This window comes from Bos indicus x Bos taurus, chromosome 18 (genome assembly GCF_003369695.1).
Source record: "Bos indicus x Bos taurus breed Angus x Brahman F1 hybrid chromosome 18, Bos_hybrid_MaternalHap_v2.0, whole genome shotgun sequence".
NCBI lineage: Eukaryota > Metazoa > Chordata > Mammalia > Artiodactyla > Bovidae > Bos > Bos indicus x Bos taurus.
Genome location: NC_040093.1, coordinates 19,291,517 through 19,309,120, shown reverse-complemented (window position 1 = coordinate 19,309,120; position 17,604 = coordinate 19,291,517). Strand labels below are relative to the sequence as shown.

At 52.2% G+C, this 17,604-nt stretch overlaps 3 protein-coding genes across 5 annotated transcripts; 1 reads left to right on the top strand and 2 right to left on the bottom strand.

Annotated features, from left to right (window-relative positions):
* Positions 1 to 3,106: 3,106 nt before the first annotated feature.
* On the bottom strand, positions 3,107 to 11,410 carry NFKBID (NFKB inhibitor delta). 2 transcript variants are annotated; one of them, XM_027514348.1, is made up of 12 exons: positions 10,554 to 10,654; positions 9,808 to 9,908; positions 9,568 to 9,628; positions 8,982 to 9,199; positions 8,539 to 8,729; positions 8,352 to 8,457; positions 8,087 to 8,233; positions 7,921 to 7,972; positions 7,680 to 7,828; positions 4,929 to 5,045; positions 4,472 to 4,636; positions 3,107 to 3,760 (listed from the first exon to the last, which is right to left on the bottom strand). In XM_027514348.1, exons 4-12 carry the CDS (start codon positions 8,985 to 8,987, stop codon positions 3,707 to 3,709), a joined length of 987 nt encoding a protein of 328 aa, XP_027370149.1. In that variant the 5' UTR covers positions 8,988 to 9,199; positions 9,568 to 9,628; positions 9,808 to 9,908; positions 10,554 to 10,654; the 3' UTR covers positions 3,107 to 3,706. The 2 variants fall into 2 exon arrangements, with proteins under 2 accessions (XP_027370149.1, XP_027370148.1); XM_027514347.1 differs by lacking the exon at positions 10,554 to 10,654 and adding an exon at positions 11,307 to 11,410 and having other exon boundaries at positions 3,109 to 3,760.
* Positions 11,411 to 11,548: 138 nt separating this feature from the next.
* HCST (hematopoietic cell signal transducer) lies at positions 11,549 to 14,214 on the top strand. The gene is made up of 5 exons (XM_027514415.1): positions 11,549 to 11,714; positions 12,771 to 12,866; positions 13,257 to 13,280; positions 13,695 to 13,826; positions 14,054 to 14,214. Exons 2-5 carry the CDS (start codon positions 12,824 to 12,826, stop codon positions 14,092 to 14,094), a joined length of 240 nt encoding a protein of 79 aa, XP_027370216.1. The 5' UTR covers positions 11,549 to 11,714; positions 12,771 to 12,823; the 3' UTR covers positions 14,095 to 14,214.
* Positions 14,215 to 14,321: 107 nt separating this feature from the next.
* On the bottom strand, positions 14,322 to 17,228 carry TYROBP (TYRO protein tyrosine kinase binding protein). 2 transcript variants are annotated; one of them, XM_027514396.1, is made up of 5 exons: positions 17,087 to 17,228; positions 16,681 to 16,707; positions 16,385 to 16,519; positions 16,184 to 16,230; positions 14,322 to 14,557 (listed from the first exon to the last, which is right to left on the bottom strand). In XM_027514396.1, the coding sequence occupies exons 1-5, from the start codon at positions 17,139 to 17,141 to the stop codon at positions 14,492 to 14,494; spliced, it is 330 nt and encodes a 109-aa protein (XP_027370197.1). In that variant the 5' UTR covers positions 17,142 to 17,228; the 3' UTR covers positions 14,322 to 14,491. The 2 variants fall into 2 exon arrangements, with proteins under 2 accessions (XP_027370197.1, XP_027370198.1); XM_027514397.1 differs by having other exon boundaries at positions 16,184 to 16,227; positions 17,087 to 17,227.
* Between the last annotated feature and the right edge of the window lie 376 nt (positions 17,229 to 17,604).

Below are 17,604 nucleotides of genomic sequence, written 5' to 3'. Positions count from 1 at the left end.
CAAGGAGACTTTGCAAATTTCACCTGCCTTCTACTCATACACAGTCACATACAACATCCATCCCTGACCTGTGAGCTCAGTGAGGGACAGGGAATCTTGAACTGTACTTCCCATTCCTGAGTCTTCATCCCTTCTTGGGGAGGCGATAGGAATCCCCCTGGAGTGTGGAAATTCAACCACGTGTCCCAGTAAGACTCAAGTGTTGTCTGCGAGTGCATCCCATTTTGTGACATGCCAGAGCTATCCCTCTATACATTACTTGTTTCAAGAGGGTTGTTATGAGGATTAAAAGGAGTAATGTTTGTTGAGACACTGGAATTGTGCCTAGCATTTTGTAAGTATTTGTTGAATAAATTCTAAAATGACATGGGAGCAAACTCATAGCACCCTGTGGCAGGCACGGATCCAAGGGCTTCACATGCACTGGCACACTTAATCACCCCATGAAGTAGGCACTAGAGCTATCCTCATTAATAGATTAGGAAATGGAGGCAAAGAGACATTTCATCACATTTTCAAGGTCGCCATCTAGGAAGCGTTGGAGCTAGAAATTCAACCCAGAAAACCTGGCTCCAGTGCCCACTCTTGGCCATTTTGCTAACCTCCTGGCTAATAATCCATGTATGTCCCATATGGTATTCAGGTTGCTCACTGCAAAATTTCAAGTGGTACCATTCATCTCCTAGACATTGCAGATCGCATTTTTACCACAGCTTCCCAGCAGATGGCAGTAATATGTTGTGTCCCAATATCGGGATAGCAGTTTTCTGACAGACCTAAGGGAGGGAACAGTATTTCTATTTTTCCCAAAGGACCAATGAGCTCACAGTGGTGAGCTCTACATAATATATACATATAAATATAGGTCATGTATATTAAATATAGACGTGAAAAGTATTGGGAGAAAGATGTCTACATGATGCAAGCTGGACACAATGTTACAGTTTATTAAGAAGCAGTTTCTGGGACTTCCCTGGCGGCCCAGTAGTTAAGACACCGTGCTTCCACTTCAACAGGCACGGGTTCAATCCCCGGTTGAAGAACTAAGATCCCACATTCCTCATAGTGCGGTCAAAAAAAAAAAAAAAAAAAGAACCCAGTTAGAAACATCATTCTGATCTGGTTTTAACATCAGGTCAGAAATCTATAACTAGCACTACTATCAGGGGAAAACCTGCCTTTCTGTTTTCACAGCCAACAGTGATTAACAGGCTAACAATGGGTAAGGAGCTCTGAGCAGGTGGCATAGAAAATCAAAGGCCATTTTGCTCAATATGCTCAGTGCATAATTCCTTAAGAATATTTGCATTTTAATGGATATACTTAAGAGTAATTAGTTTAAAAAGTTTTATTGAAATTCCAGCAGGAAAAATAACTTTACTATTGCTGATTTGTTGCTCTTGTATCCCTAAGCCACTCTTATTTTCCCATTTAAAGCAATTTAATTCTTCTAGTAAAGCAGTTTTCTTAGAGATATGTTGGGCTTCCCAGGTGGCTCAGTGGTAAAGAATCTGCCTGCCAATGCAGGAGACTCAAGAGGTGGGTTCAATCCTTGGGTCAGAAAGATTCCCTAGAGAAGAAAACGGCAACCCACTCCATATCCTTGCCTAGAAAATTCCACGGATGGAGGAACCTGGTGGGCCAGAGTCCATAGGTTCGCAGAGTCGGACACAACAGAGCACACACAAACACATACAAACATGTTATCGTTGGTGGTGTCTGTGTGTGTGAATGTGTGTTTTGAAACACGTTGGGATACATATATGTCAACAGAATCTAAGATACTATCAAAAATAATACCATTATTTTGTGTACCACAAAGGAAAAATATGCTGACATTAAACTAGGTCACATAATTGACTGTAAGATGAATTCCTATTAAGTTCTCCCTAGAATTGATGAAATGTGACATATTTCTATGAATTTTTCACGGGTCAGCTGCGAATATGTGAGTACACACAGAGGCGCACACGTGCTGGTCCAAAGCAGCTCATGTGGGAGACTTGCGCTAGCACCGCCAATGACCCCACCTCCCAGTCTTCTTGTCCGTGGGTAGTACCCTCCTCCCCACAGATTCTGGGCTTGGCACATGACGGACTTTGAGCAGTGTGGTGTCAGCAAGCATGATGTAAGCAGAGGCTTGTTCTCTTGGAGCTATCATGTGAAGGGATCCTGCTACCCTCCTGGAGGGACCAGAGAGAGATGCTCGGTTCACTCTCAGGGGTTTCAGCCATCTTGATCGAACTCTCAGACATATGAGTGCCATTGTCCAGTCCAAGCAGGCCTCCAGCTGACTGCAGCCACATGAGTGACCAAAGCAAGACAGCAGAACTGCCCAGCCCAGCCCAGCCCAGACTGCAAAATCATGGCCATCAAAAGCGGTGGCTGTTTTAAGCCTTAGGTCTTAGGGTAGAGACACGGGGCCACACCCTCGAGTGTGCTTGGTTTGCTGTCCGAGAGAGGCTCCAAGCAGTGGGGGCTAACGTGGGTCAGAGGGCTCTCTGAAGGGATGAGATTGGAATGGAGGCCAGAGCAGAGGCTGTGGGGCAGATATGAGAAGAGGGCATTGTGGAGGCCTTCTGTCTTTAGTTAAGGTTTCTCCAGAAGCAGAGGCTGAGGTAAGGATTTGAGGACATGATTACCTGGAAGGGGTGAAAAACACTGGTGGGGGAAGCAGGAAGTGACACAGAAAAGGAAAAAGCTGCCACGAAAGGGCATGTTAGCAAGCCAGAACCACTGGGTAGAGAACTGGAGGTTCATCCCGTCAGGGAACTTTGAGAGCCCGTGTAGAACACACACAGTCATCCCCACTGATGCGGTGGGCCTGGAGCATTTACATACCATCTCCCTTCAGTCAGTCACTGGTTGAGGGCTACTGGAGTGGGAAGAGGCAAAGTGGGCACCAGTGGTCTGAGAAGGCCCACAGGCAAAGACTCGCGTGCTGGCCCTGGCGGTCAGACCACCAGGCGTTGAGCGGGGAGGGCGACAGGACGTGGACTTGGCCCCCCCACGGTGTTTGCTACAACACCCCACCCAGACACACTCACCCAAACACAGCTCCTCAGTCACTTCCCTGCACCCATGATGAGCGATTAGACAGTAACGGTTCCAATCCAGGTTGAGTTTAATCGGGAGCTTCAGAGAGGGGAGGGGATTCACTGGAAATACCGACATCTGAGACAGGGGCCTGGTTGAGTTCCGACTTTAAAAGACCTAGGGGAACCTAACTTAGGAGAGTCCTTCCTATGTCAGGGACCTGAAGGGGCTGGGTCCCGGGGAGTTCACTGGGTCATCTTGGAGCTCTACTGGGATGGTACCAGAAGCTATTTTGGGGGATACTCCAAGTAACATGTAAGGGAGTTATATCTGGGGTTCCAGATGTAAAGAGCTGAGTTAGCAGAGGGGACCCCAAAAGATCCTGCTGGGGAAAGGGGGGGGTCTAGGGTGTTTCACAGAAACAATCAAGGGGCCTCGATTTCACAGAAATCATCAAGCGGGCTCCTTGTGGGTGGGAGAGGGGTATCATATACTGCCCCAAATATTGGGGACTGTTTACCCCTAGCAGCCATTTTGGGGTTTTAATGTAAGACCCCAAAGACTGGACATTGTCTACATACATTATCACGGATTTGCAACATTAGCATACGCTGGTTGTCCCACAGGACGGTGGGGACTGGAAAATCAGTCCAGGTTCTGGGTTTGCGTCCTAAGAGGACAGGCCTGGGGGTGCCACTCGGCTCCTCTTCAATAGCTGCCGGAGCTGTGGACAAAACAAGATGGGGAAGAAGTTTGAGAGGCTGCGGGAGAGATGGGGCAGGCGCACCCTGTGAAGTTGGAGGTTAGAGAGAAGTGAGTCGAGTCAGATGGGTTTGAAGGTCAAATGTGTGGGAATGGGGGTGAAGCCTCGTGCACACAATGAATCAAGGCTCCTGAGCAAAGGTGTTGCTGGCTGGGAGTTCCCACCTTGTGATTAGCATTGAGGACTGGGAGTCCAAGGGGAGAAGCTAGGAGTCAGAGTCACATTTGAGGGTCAGAAGTCCCACTCTGAAGTCAGGACTAAAAGTCAGGGGGCTAGAGGTTATCCTGGGGATCAAAGGTCATGCTTTAAGGTCAGGATTCAGGGTTAAAAGTAGAGGTCATACTCTGAGGTCAGGGTTTAAATAGATATCAGGAGGAGTCACCTTATCAGGCAAGGGAGCAGACACTGAGGTCCAAGATCACTTTTGTTTTGGCTGTGCTGCATGGCATGTGGGACCTTAGTTCCCAGACCAGGAATCAAACCCAATCCCCTTGCAGTAGTAGTGGGAAGTCTTAACCACTGGACTGCCAGGGAAGTCCCTCAAGGTCACATTTTGAAGTCGGGGTCGGAGAAGGGTCAAGGTCACCTTCTGAGACCACAAATCACCCTCTAAAGGCAGAAATGGATGGGGTCAGAGGTTCACCCTGCAGTAGGGGCTGGCTCAGTGCTCACCCCCTCGGGGCCCGGCCCAGGCCGTAGCAGGTGGACAGGCTGCTCATTCTCCAGGTTGCGCAGTGTTGGATCCGCTCCAGCTGCCAGCAGGCACCGCACAATGGCCTCCTGGGCCGGCCCAGGGGGCAGGGCGGCTGCCATGTGGAGGGCGGTGTTCCCATGGGCCTGGAGACAGTGAGGGGAGGACTGCTAAGGATGCACTCAGCTGGCTTGGGCTCTCGACCTAACACTCTCTATATTGCCACGTTCACGTCCCACATGTCCCCTCTCACGTCCCAGAGCCCTGCTCCACACCACATTCCACACAGCCCTCTGTCTATGTCCAACATGTGTCTCTGGTCTAGGTCCACATGCTATACATCGTCCCCTCCACAGCCACAGCCCACAGGACCCCCAGCATCCAGCTGCCCGTCTCTCACATCTCACCCAGTCTGCACATTCCAGCCCAGGCCCCTACCTTCATGTTGACAAAGGCCCTCGGGTCTCCCCGTGGCAGTGCCAGTAGCAGCTGAACCAGGGTCGGGTTGGCAGCCTGCACAGCCAAGTGCAGAACAGTCTTGTTGCTCTTGATTTCCTGTGGGGAGGGAAATGGCAGAGGTCAGGCCAGTCCTCATACCCAGGCCTCCAGCCATGGAACCCAAGAGCCTTTAGAGACTCTGTTCCTCTTTTGCAAGCACCCATATGTACATCGGAGAAGGCAATGGCACCCCACTCCAGTACTCTGGAAAATCCCACGGACAGAGGAGCCTGGTAGGCTGCAGTCCACAGGGTCACTAAGAGTCGGACACGACTGAACAACTTCACTTTCACTTTTCACTTTCATGCATTGGAGAAGGAAATGGCAACCCACTCTAATGTTCTTGCCTGGAGAATCCCAGGGACAGCGGAGCCTGGTGGGCTGCCGTCTATGGGGTCACACAGAGTGGGATACGACTGAAGCGACTCAGCAGCAGCAGCATATGTGCATTATACAGTTGTATGCACTGTGCACTCTACAAGAATACCAGATTTAAGGGGGTGCCACTCAGATAATGGAGCCGTGGTAAAGACTTTGCCTGCCAATGCAGGAGACACAAGAGACATGGTTTTGATCCCTGGGTTGGGAAAATCCCCTGGAGGGGGAAATCGCAACCCACTCCAGTATTCTTGCCGGGAAAATCCCACGGACAGAGGAGCCTTGTGGGCTACAGTCCATGGGCTTGTAAAGAGTTGGACACAACTGAGCAATTGAGCGAACACAAGCACACATTCAGATCATAAGCACCACTGAACTGTATATTCATTAAGACAGTTTTCCAGCTCAGGTATCATTGAGAAAAAGACTCCTTTTCTAGTCCTCCAAAGGAGCTCTCTGGATCTCTGGACTAGCAGCTGCCCTGGCCAGCCCACATTCTACTGAACACCATAAAATGCACCCACATCCCACATGGACTATTTTATCTACAAGGATGACAGCTGAGAAGCATTTATCAGTGGACTATCTAAGCCTATATCTACTTCCATATTGAGTAGCTCTCTTCATATTTTGAAGCAAATAAAGACATTTTCCACAATGAAACTTTATTATGTGCCTTCAAAGAATCCCTAATGATAATAAACATGAAAAACTATGTGTTTAGACATAGAAAACATACTTACTAAAGGGAAACAGGGTGGGGGAGGATAAATTAGGAGTACTCTTGCCTGCAAAATCCCATGGATGGAGGAGCCTGGTGGGCTGCGGTCCATGGGGTTGCTAAGGGTCGGACATGACTGAGCAACTTCACTTTCATGCATTGGAGAAGGAAATGGCAACCCACTCCAGTGTTCTTGCCTGGAGAATCCCAGGGACGGGACAGCCTGGTGGGCTGCCGTCTATGGGGTCGCAGAGTCGGACACGACTGAAGCGACTTAGCAGCAGCAGCAGAAACAAACTACTACATATAAAATAGACAAACAAGGTCCTACTGTGTAGCACAGGGAACTAGACTTAACATCGTGTAATAGACCATAATGGAAAAGAATATGAAATAGAATATGCATATATTATACAAATAAATCACTTTGCTGTATACCTGAAACTAACACAACATTGTATATCAACTATACTTCAATAAAAATTTTTTTAAAAAGGAAAAAAAAAAGACATATCATTGCAATGTGTGGGCTTTATTTGGATCATAGTTTTTTTGGTTTTTTTAATGAAAAAAATAAATGTATGTTACTGTGCTTGCATGCTCAGTCACTAAGTTGTGTCAGAATCTTTGTGATCCCATGGACTACAGCCTGCCAGGCTCCTTTGTCCATGGGATTTTCCAGGCAAGAATACTGGAGTGGGTTGCTATTTCCTTCTTGAGGGGATCTTTCCAACCCAGGGATCGAACCCTTGTCTCCTGCTTGGCAGGCGGATTCTCTACTGCTATGCCACCTGAGAAGCCCATATGTTACTTTAGAGCCGAACAAAAATTTGAACACAAGATATTTGATATTATGAGACTGTTAATTTTTTTAAGGTGGAATAATGGTACTGAGGTTAAAAAGAATCCTTATCTTTTAAGACAAATATTTATGGGTATAATTTTACCCATAAAACTATAAGCTTGGATTTACTTAAAAATAATACAGGGAAGTGGAGAAGTGAATGGAATAGGACTAGCTTTGAGTTGCTGGTTATTTATGTTGGGTAGGTGGAGTTTATTATATCAATATAATTTTCTGTACTTTATCTGTGTTCAAAGTTCTTTAAAACAAAAAAAATCCAAAACAACGAGTGGATGTGTAATTCTTTCAGCCAGCCTTTGAAGGAGCTACTGTCAGGAAGGAGGAGAATATATGTAGTAAGAGCTGGATTATAGGGTCAGGCCACCTGGGGTTGGATTCCCTCTCTGACACTTACAAGGTACAAGATTTTTGAGTCCTTGAGCCTCAGTTTCATTATCATTAAAATGGACAAGGCAATAATAGCACACACATCAAAGCATGTTTGTGAGGATTCAATTAGCTAATCGGTGAAACTCAGTGTTTAATAATTGTTAAGTGCTTGATAAATATAAGCTAAAATCATTAATATTATTCCCAGTTGACAACTGGGACACAGAGAAGTGAAGTAACATGTTTAAGTTCACGCCACTGACAAGGGGCAAGTCAGCATTTATTTAGCTTTCTTGGACATTCAAGAGCTCCCATCTCACATGCCCTCTGGGGGCTAGCTGTCCACTGCCCAGCTCACCTGGCTGGTGTGATCCGCACCCATGTGCAGCAACATCTTGACGCAAGCCAGCCTGTCCTGGGCCTGGGTACTCAGTACTGGGGGATATAGGTCAGGTGGGTGCATAGCCACGTTGAGGGCCAGGATGGCTGTGTGGAGTGGGGTGAGGCCTGCAGAGCAGAGACAGTGAGGACTCTATATCTGGAGCACTCCCCTGACCCAGCCCCACCTGCCACAACACCCTGCCCACCATTCAACTTACCCTCAAAGTCTCTGGCTTCTATGTCAACTCGAACCCCTGAGTTAATTACAGCCTGGAGGAGAAGGCAGAGAGCTGGCTTAGAGTCTCTCCAGGCCATGTAGCCCTGAAACTCAGGATCTAGGCAATCTAGCCCATCCCATTCATCCCATCTGCCAAACGGACATACCGAGAGGACTCTTGGGAGCCCATACGTAGCGGCCACGTGTAAGACAGAACGTCCTTGATGGTCAGTGGCGTTGGGTTCCGCTCCCAGGTTCAGTAGATCCTCCACAATCAGGGGTTGGTTGGCAGCAGCAGCCACCAGAAGAGGGGTCTGCAGGTGTCAGGAAAGGTCAGTCTGGGCCCCCCATCCTCTACCCTCTGAAAACCAGGGACCCAGGCCCTCAGCCCTTTTGTCCTCAGATCCAGGAGACCACGCCTCCAGCCCTCACCTTGCCCTTATGCTCACGAATGTCTAGATGTCTGTATGCTTGGAGCATCTCAGCTGCGGCGTATGCTGCCCAGCGCAACCCCCGCGCAGCAAACAGGTGCAGGAGCCTAGGGACAGGTGGGGGGCAGCAATGAGCACAGCACCCCAACTGAGCAGGGAGCCCGCAGACTCCACTCCCCTGTACTCACGTGTCTCCCTCCTCATCCTGCGCCAGCAGCTTTTGGGGCCCTAGAGCCAGCATGTGAGCACGGGCGGTGTCCAGGGATGGTCCAGTGACCACAGGAGGCAACTGTGGAGGTCCTGAGGGGAGCCCAGAAGCCCTCCAGGATCCTGCCTGTGGCAGGGAAGGGTCTGCATAGAGCCGAGTGTCCAGGGGGTCCTGAAGGGTACAGAGGGTGGGGAGAGCCAGTCAGCTGAGAATTCCCTCTTTCCACCACACACATATACATACAGAGTGCTAGGCAGTGGCTGGATGTTCCATCTGCCGCCAGTAACCCTGGACCTTTGGGCCTCGGTTTTGCCCATCTGAGGAATGGGCTCCTGACCCAGACATCTCAGAATGCTGTGCTGCATAAGGGCAACTGGGCATCTCAGGGACCCTTCAGCATCCAGTTCCCATTGTCAGTCTCACCTCCATCCCTAGGGGAAATGAACACGGCCGCCCTGGGTCCGAGGGTGAGTAGAAGTCAGGAGTCAGAAAACTTTCAGCAGCAGAAGCAGGATAAGAGTAGAGGCTGTCCGTGTAGGCAGCATGCTTGTTGGGGTCCCAGTCTACAAAGCCAGTGGGGGGTGCCAGGCTGCCAAGTCCAGAACCCACAGTCTCCTGGTGTGCTGGGAAGTGAGTATGGCCTGTGTGTGAGAGGAGGAGGAGAGGCAGGCCTGGTTACCAGAGCCAGGGAAGTAGCAGCCCAGACAGGAGCTGTATGAGGGCCCAGCGTCCCCAGGATACAGAAAGCTAGTACTTCTGGGGCACCAAAGGGCTGGAGGTTTGGACTGTGGGAGCCTAAATGCCTGAACACTGAATGAGGGCCTAGACTCCAGGCTGGGAGCCTGGACCCCAGGACTACGTGCATAAACTACTGAGCTCCAGAGAATCTGGGAGATGAAACTTCTACCAGGTCTCAGCAAGAATGAGGGCCTAACACCTAAGTTCTGGAAAGTTCTAAGAGCAGGGATGTTTGAGTCCCTGGGGGAACCAAGTGAGTTTCCAGACTTACCAGCTTCACCCTCATTCACAGATGAAGTCAGGGGCTGGGCCAAGGGAGGTGGGAACTGTCCCTGCAGAGGCCGAAACGAAAAGAAACAAGGGGGAATTTATCCAGCAGACTTCTCGGTACCCATTCCCCACCTACAAGGCATCTAAGTCAGGACTACATCTCTCGTCAGCCCTGAGGGCCCTTGCCCACCAGGACATGACCTCATGGGAGTTGTAGTTTATAGGGCGTCCTGGGGCTCACCGGTAGCGCACAGGCGTCTGGCTGCTGCTGGCGGCGCCTCTGTTCTTCTAGCAGCTTCTTCACCGTCTGTGACGGGCAATGGCTGCGCTCATTCCGGCTCACTGAGGGGTGAGGAGGGAGGGAAGTTATCAGGGGTCTTTAAGTCACCCAAGGGCGCGGGGGAGTGGATCTGAACATCCTCCTCGCCCTCCCGCGCGGAAAAAACTGGCACACTGCTGTCGCCTGAGAACTCCAAAGCCAATCTAAGATTTCGGGTGCAGCGCCGCAGCCGCCTCCGCCGTTTCCTTCCTTTTGCTCCGCACTTTCCCCTCTGACCCAACTTTCCACCAGCGTCGTGGAAACTAAGGAAGGGGGTGGAGGGCGCCCTCTGCAGCCCCCCTCCCTCTGACCGCCACTTCCGTGAAAAATCCCACCGCACCCCACCCCCAGATCTCTCAGTCCTGAGGAATTCGGGGGGATGCCGGGCTTCCCTTCACAGAGACGCACATGCAGGTTCCCAAATCTCTCTGCCCTAGAAGCTGCCCTGATACTTTTCCTCGGGAAACCAGATATCCGAGTCCCCAGCCTCTCTCCCTGAGGAACCACGAAGTCGACAGCCCCTTGGCTCTTCAGGGATCCAAAAGTTCGGACCTTGCCCCCTTCTTCAGACGCAGGAGTCTAAACCCCACCCCAAAGGAGTCTGGGAGACTCTCAACTGCTACCCCAGGACCCACGAGTCCGGGCCTCAGCCTACTCCCCTCTAGGACCTGGGAATCCCAGTTTCCAGACTCCTTGTTCACGCTACCCCAGAAGCCTGGGCCCTCGGCCCTCACCCGGCTCGGGCGGAAAAAGGGTTAAGCGCGGGAGGGCGGACTCGGAAACAGCCCAGACGCGACGCGCTGACGTCACGGCGCACACGCAAGGGAATCTTCCACCTCCCGCTTCCTCTCTACCCCATACACCAGGTGTCCGGCTCCGAAACGCAATGCGTGGCCAAGCGTGGCGCTCGTAGAATCCCCGCACATGGGGAATTCCTGCTCAGCCCGGGGACCCGGGCCGGGTGGCGATTCGGGAAATCCCAGGGTGGGAGCAGGGTCACGGGCCGAGAGCATCCCTGCAGCCAAGCCTCGGACCTTGCCTATCCAGACCTTGGCCAATTTCAAACGCCCCCAAGGACTCAATCCAGCCTCTTCTAGAGTATGGCGGCTGGGTCGCCAGCCCCTCCTTCTAGGACCCAGGCAGGGCTCGGGGTTCCCAGCACTTTCACTCCCAGAACCTAAGATTCCGGATCCCCAGTCCTTTAGCTCTCCAGACACGGAACCCAGAATCCCAGCCGCTCCGGCATCACGACCCAGGACTCTGCACCCTCTGCCCCCTGCACACGTTGGGTTCTCACTCTCAGCTTGATGCTAGACCCTTCACTCTTGATGTCCATCTCCGTCCCTCAGAACCTCAGGAGTCCGTTCCCCAGCCCCTCTCTTAGGGGCCGAGCGTACTTCACCTCCCCGCCCCCCAGTTACCTCGGGGATTCCGTGGTGCTGATTGCGGGCCCCCAGGGCCCCGGCCTCGGCGCTGCGCCAGCCTCGCTGCTTCCCCGCGGAGCCGCCGCCGGGTCCCCGATCTTGGGCCGGGTCCCCCCGCGAGTTTTTAAACGGAGGTTCTGGCCCCGCCCAGTCCCGGGCAGGGCCCCTCCCACAAGCCCGGGAGTCCCCGCGGTGCGCTCGAGCGAATCTGGTGTCTGAATGGGCGGGCTCATTTGAAGGCCCGACTCCGAAGTCTCCTGGGAAAGAGGAATTGGGAACCCTATCTTTGGTCTGAGGGAGAAGATTCCTGGGGTGGCGGACTCCTGAAGGAGGAGGGAACTGGGGACCCGAATTCCTGGATCTTTGTCCAAGTGGATGTTGGAGGCCTTGACTTCAAGGCCCTGGGTTGGTGGAGGGTTGGAGGACGCTGCCAGTAATACCAGGTCCAGGGAGAAGGGGGCCGGGGTTCTGGACTCCTTGGTCTCACGGGAGGAAAGGTCTATAGGTAGTGATATAGGTGGTCTCAAATTTCCCCTCTTCCCCACATCACCTTCTTTTTCAGAGGCCAGTTCTCATTTGTTCATTCGTCGTTAAAAAGAATTTATTACTGCAAGGGAGGCACTTTGCTGGGTGCTGTGGTGTAGCTGTGAACCAAGCAGGCAGGAATTCCCAGCCCTAGAGCAGACTGTCATTCCAGTGGGAGGCTCGTTTCTCAGTTCCCATCTTGGTGACCATGTAAATCACATTTCTCCCCTGCGTTCAAGACTGTGCTCTCCTAATTCTCCTCCCTCACTTGCTGCTCCTTCCGTTTTCCTGCCTGTTTACTCCTCTTCACCCTTTCTTGGTGCTGGGGGAGGTAGTGTTGCTCCTCTGTCTCTACTCACTTCCTTGATGATCTCATCCAGTCTTATGGCTTTAAATACCATCCATGAGCCATCAGTCCCCAAATTTACATCTCCAGACCAGACATCCCGTGAACTCAAAAGAGGCCGCTGTGGTCATTCAGCTTCTCCACAGGGAGCTCTATCAGGCATTTCCAACTCAGTTTGCCAAACCTGGGCACTTTTTCATCTAAACCTGCTTCCCCTCTTTCTCCATCCTGTCAAAGGATTCTCTGTCCTTCTTAGTTGCTCAGACCAGAATCTTCGGTCATCCTGGATCCCTCTCTCTCATACACACTCATATCCACTCCATCAGCAAGTTTTGTCGTCTCTACTTTAAAAATCTTGCCAGAATCTCCCCAGTGCCCACACCCTGGTCTACCTGTCACGTCTCACCTGGACAGTCGTAGCAGCCTCACTGGTCTCTCTGACCCTCCCCCTGGTTTGTCCCTGAAGGCAGTCAGAGGGATCCATTACCTCTCCCCCTCCCACACAGACACACAGGAAGCAGGTGGCCTTGTCACCAGCAGGGTGACATCCGCTACTATTGCTGCCTCTCCACTCCCCCATTGTTCCTCAGGACTTCTCTGGACCTAAGCCCTTTGAGAGGTCCCTTCCAGCCCCCAGCCCACCATGGTCCCGCCAGGCAACATCCTGTTCCTGCTTTTGCTCCCAGGTGATGCCAGTGGTTACGGGGGCTGGAGGGGGTGGTGTTAGAGTTTTGTGAACAGGACAGTTTGGGGTGGCATCTGAAGGGAGGGGTGCTGAGGGCGGGTCCTTCTCTCAGTGCCCTTTCCTTTCCAGAAATAAACTTCTGGGCCGCTTCTTTGGGAAGGGAAGCTGAATTTGGATGGCTGCCTGTCCACCCCCTTCTATTGCTGGGTCTCTGCCTCTACTTCTGATTTCCTGTCTCTCTCTGGGTCTCTGGGCGCTCCCCTCCCACTTGGCCCCTCTTCTCATTTGATCTCTCTGGAGTGGAGGTGATTTCTCAGGGCATCTCCTTTCCCTGCACCCTGTTTTGAGAACCACCTCTGCCCACTGATGTGCCTTCCCTCTCCTTTCACAGTGGCTACAGCTCAGATGACCCCAGGTGAGAAATCAACACCCACTCCCCTTCACGGCATCACTTCAGGTCCTCCTTCCATTCCTAAAGTGTGGCCTGTGAGTCCGGAATCTCACTTCTCATCCTCTAGTTGGAGCCGCCAGAGGATCTGCAGCCCTCTCTGGGTCCCCACTTCACCATCCTCATCACCAAACTGAAGGCCCAACAATGAGCCAACCCCCCAACCTGTCTTCAGGGGTACTCACTGTGCCCAAAGCACAGTCCTGGGAGCCCTAGGACATCCCCAGCTTCTCTCTGAATCTCCATCGCCCCTCTCCTTCCCCAGGAATTCTGGGACATCCACCCCCAAAGGGATTTCCTTTGTATCGTATGCCTGAAGCCCAGCCTTGAGTGTCTGGAACCCCCCTCAGCCGCCTTCTTGTCTTGGTCCCCACCCTTCAGGTTCCTGTTCCGGATGTGGGCCCCTCTCTCTGCCACTCCTGGCAGGCCTTGTGGCTGCGGATGCTGTTGTGTCACTGCTAATTGTGGTGGTGGTGTTTGTGTGTGCGCGCCTACGCAGCAGGCCCACCCAAGGTGAGAGTAGGGACAGGGCTGGGCCTAAAGGGACAAGATGTCCCCAGGGAGGGGGTCCCCAGGGTGGGGCCCCCCTTGGGCAAGCCCTCGAGGTTCCGGGGAAACCCTGGGGGCGGTGCTTGGGGGAACTCCTGAGAAAACCCCTGAGGCTGGGGGTCCCCAAGGGGGTGGAAGTGTGGGTGGGAGGTGGGTGGTCAGGCCTCGTGTTTGCTCTCCCCCACCCCCAGAAGATGACAAAATCTACATCAACATGCCTGGCAGGGGTTGACTTCCCTGTAACTGCGAGTTTTGACTTCTGACCCTCTCATCCTGCATGTGGGTGGCAGCACAAGAAAATCCACCCTGCTTTGGGGCTGGAATAAAGCCATTGAAATACGTCTTGTTCTAATTCTTTCTCAAAGGCTCCTTCTCATTTACCTGTTTTCTGGGTCCTTGATCCCCCAGGACTCCATATATCCCTATCCCATCAGCCCAGGGATCTGGAATAACTCAGCATTGTTTGTGTCCTCCAATGTTTATTTGGGGGCAGTAGTGGGGAGAGGTCTGACATCTCATGGAGGCCACTCTGTGGATCTGTGTCTTGATGGGATTAGGAGTAGAGTGCTGCGCATGCATCAGGAATGACTGGATCCAGGCCTCAGGTCGTTGACTGCCCTGCTTTGGACTCATTTGTAATACGGCCTCTGTGTGTTGAGGTCGCTGTAGACATCTGTCCTCTGGCCTTGGAGCTCCTAAGGGATGGACAGGGTGTGGACCATCAGTGAAAGGGCCACCAGGGTATGGACCAAATAAACTGAAAATCTAGCTTTCTTCCAGGGGCTGGCAAGGCCCCTGGCAGCTTTTTCAACTTTGTAGCCATGAAAGAGATCTGGGATTTTATTCAAGGGCATTCAATGTTCCCCTCTTCCCTGTGCCTCACCATTACGCCCCAGGCAAGGGGCCTTTGGGTGTGCTCTTCTCTCTGCCTGGAACACCAGTTCCCCAGATATTCCCATGGGAGGTTCCTTCTCCCCCCTTCTAGTCTCAGCTCATGGAATTTTCTCAGAGAGGCATTTCTTTTTTCCTTTGACCACATGGCATGTGGAACAGAGATCAAACCTGGGCCCCCTGCATTGGAAGCACAGAGTCTTAACCACTGGACCACCAGGGAATTCCCTGAGAGGCATTTCTTGGTTTCCTCATCTCTAGTTTCTCCTCCTCACACCCCAGTCATTGTCACATCAATCTGCTTTATTTTCTTCACACTGCCTCCCCAAGTGATCTTGCTAGTTTGCTTCAAGACTGTCTCTCCAGCTAGGATGTAAGCTCGCCAGCATCTAGCCTAAACAAGCCCTCAACAAATTTCACCAAAGGAATAATAAATTGGGGCTTTGCCCTAAAATGTCACTGCCTCCCAGTAACTGGGAATTCCCTTGAGTCTTCTGGTCCTCATGGAGCCAAACTTGAGATTCTTATACTTTACAGAGAGACTTTCAAGCCACAAGTGGGACAAACCAGAGCTGGTTGCAGACAAGTAAAACAGACTTCACAGAGCAGGGTTCACAGTGGGGGTGAGGTAAGGGTCTGTGGCCCCAAGATGCCGGCCTCAGATAGAATCCCTAAAATCACATACAAATGCCTGGTCTGGGAGTTCATCTTTCTGGAGAGGGTCTGTTTGTCTTCCATTAGATTCTCAGAGGAACTCATGACCCCGTAAAGGGTTAAGAATAACACTGACACGGTGTGGGAGATGGAAAGATGACATTTGCATCATGGTTCTTAGTTGCGGCCTGTGGGATCTAGTTCCCTAACCAGGGATTGAACCTGAGCTCCCTGCATTGGGAGCGTGGAGTCTTAGCCATTGGACCACCAGGGAAGTCCCTGTATCACAGCTCTTAAGGAGGGTTTCAAGGATACTTGCACTGCCCATAGATTATATACACAGTTTTACATTTTTAGTATGGATTTTTCAAAGGATTTTCTCTGGCTTTTGTCAGTTTCTCAAAAGGAGACAAGATCTGCTCCCTGCCCCCCACTATTAATTCTAAAACTCCTCATTTTAAAGTTACCAAATTGGGTTGAATTACATCCTCTGCTCTTCGGACTTCTCTGAGAAATCAGCATGTCCTGGGCTGGGCTTTTCCTGCCTTCTGGCTGAGGCAAATCATCCCTGAATTTCCCCTCCGTACATTTTAAACTGAGCCTAAGGTCATGACTGATCACTGAAAGCAGTTTTGGACGCTTCATCTTCAATGTTTGAGGAGCTCCTGAGAAAGTGGCTTCAGGGTCTGGGTTCTGCGGGGACTGCGGGAGGGCCATTTCGGACAGACAACCACAGGGCTGGAGTGAGAGATGAAGGAAGAACTTGGTTTCCTTACCTGATAAGGCGACTCTGTCTCCGGGATGTGCTGTTTCCGGGTCACTGCTTGGGGGTGGGGTGAGAATTGGGACTATTTTCTTGTTCCAAAGTCAGTCCCTCCATGACCTCCCTTTGGGTGGTTGTGACTTGGGAGCCTACCCTTCCCTTGCCAGGCAAGTCCTCAGAGGGTCCCAGGCCATCCCCAGCCAGCCCCACTCACCCTCCGTAGCCCCTCGCCCCCGAGGGACCAGCCGACCCAGGTAGTACACAGCCAGAGCGATGAGGAGGGTCAGCATCAGGTCCCCCAACACGATCCCTGCCAGCACGCCCGGGCTCACCGAGGAGCAGTTGCATTCTGGGAATGGATGTGGTACAGGAGTCAGGGGAGACCACCGGGAGTGGGAATTGGGAGGAGGTGTCAGTCATCGGAGGGGATGTGTGGAGAGACTGGGGAAGGGTCCAGAGGCGGAGTGATCTTTGGGAGGTAGGGCGGGGGATTGCAGGGTCTAGACCTACCACTCTGGGCCAGGACGAGGCTGAGACCTGAGGAGAGGAAAAGAAGGTAAACTGAGACACGAGTCTGTGACTGCGGAGTAGGCATAGAAGCTGGGGAGGGTGTCTCCTGATCCCCGGCGGGCACGAGAGGGACCTGGGGGCTGTCCTCAAGGCCTCTGGACTGTGTTCCTTCTACATCGACTTGTCCTTTCGCAACACTCTTAGAGTCCCCTCCCTCTGCTTCTCCCCGAGGCTAAATCTTGGGGTGGGTAGGGGCGCAGGCTCTGGGAGAGACTCATAGGGTTTGGGGGGCTGGGGATCTGCTGCAGTTCCAACACTCCCCCGCCCCACTTCGATTCTCTCTTTCCGCCCAGCTCCATGCCCTGCCCTGTGCTGAGCCCAGAAGCTGCAGAAGCCCCCAACTCACCACCCACAGTCAGAAGGAGAGATAGGAGCCTGTCGGAGGGTCTAAGGCCCTCCATGATGCAGGCAACGCTGCTGGACACCACAGTCCAAGGCGGGTGGGATGTGGCGTAGTGTCCAACCCAGTAAAGGAGGAAGTCTGAGGTGGGTGGTGGCAGGAGGGAGGAGGGGACAATGGGGGAGGAGGAACAGAGACAGGCAGACATCATCAAAGAGAATCAGGCCCAGACACCCCAGGCTGCAGCCTCCAGTGGTTAGAATGAAGGGCAATGGGCGCATGTGTCCATTCAACCTTCACCCCCAGACAGAGGTCTGCCATCGTTGTCACAGGAGGGGCTCTGGCTGACTGTGATTGGAGCTAATCTCTGCCTCTTCCTGGCTGGACAACCTTGAGCAAGTCACTCAACCTCTCTGGGCCTCAGTTTCCTCACCTGTAAAACAAGGAGTAAAATAGTACCTACTTTGAAGGGTGTTGTGGGGTCTAATGAATTTGTATCTCTAGAACAGGGTCTGACCCGTGTC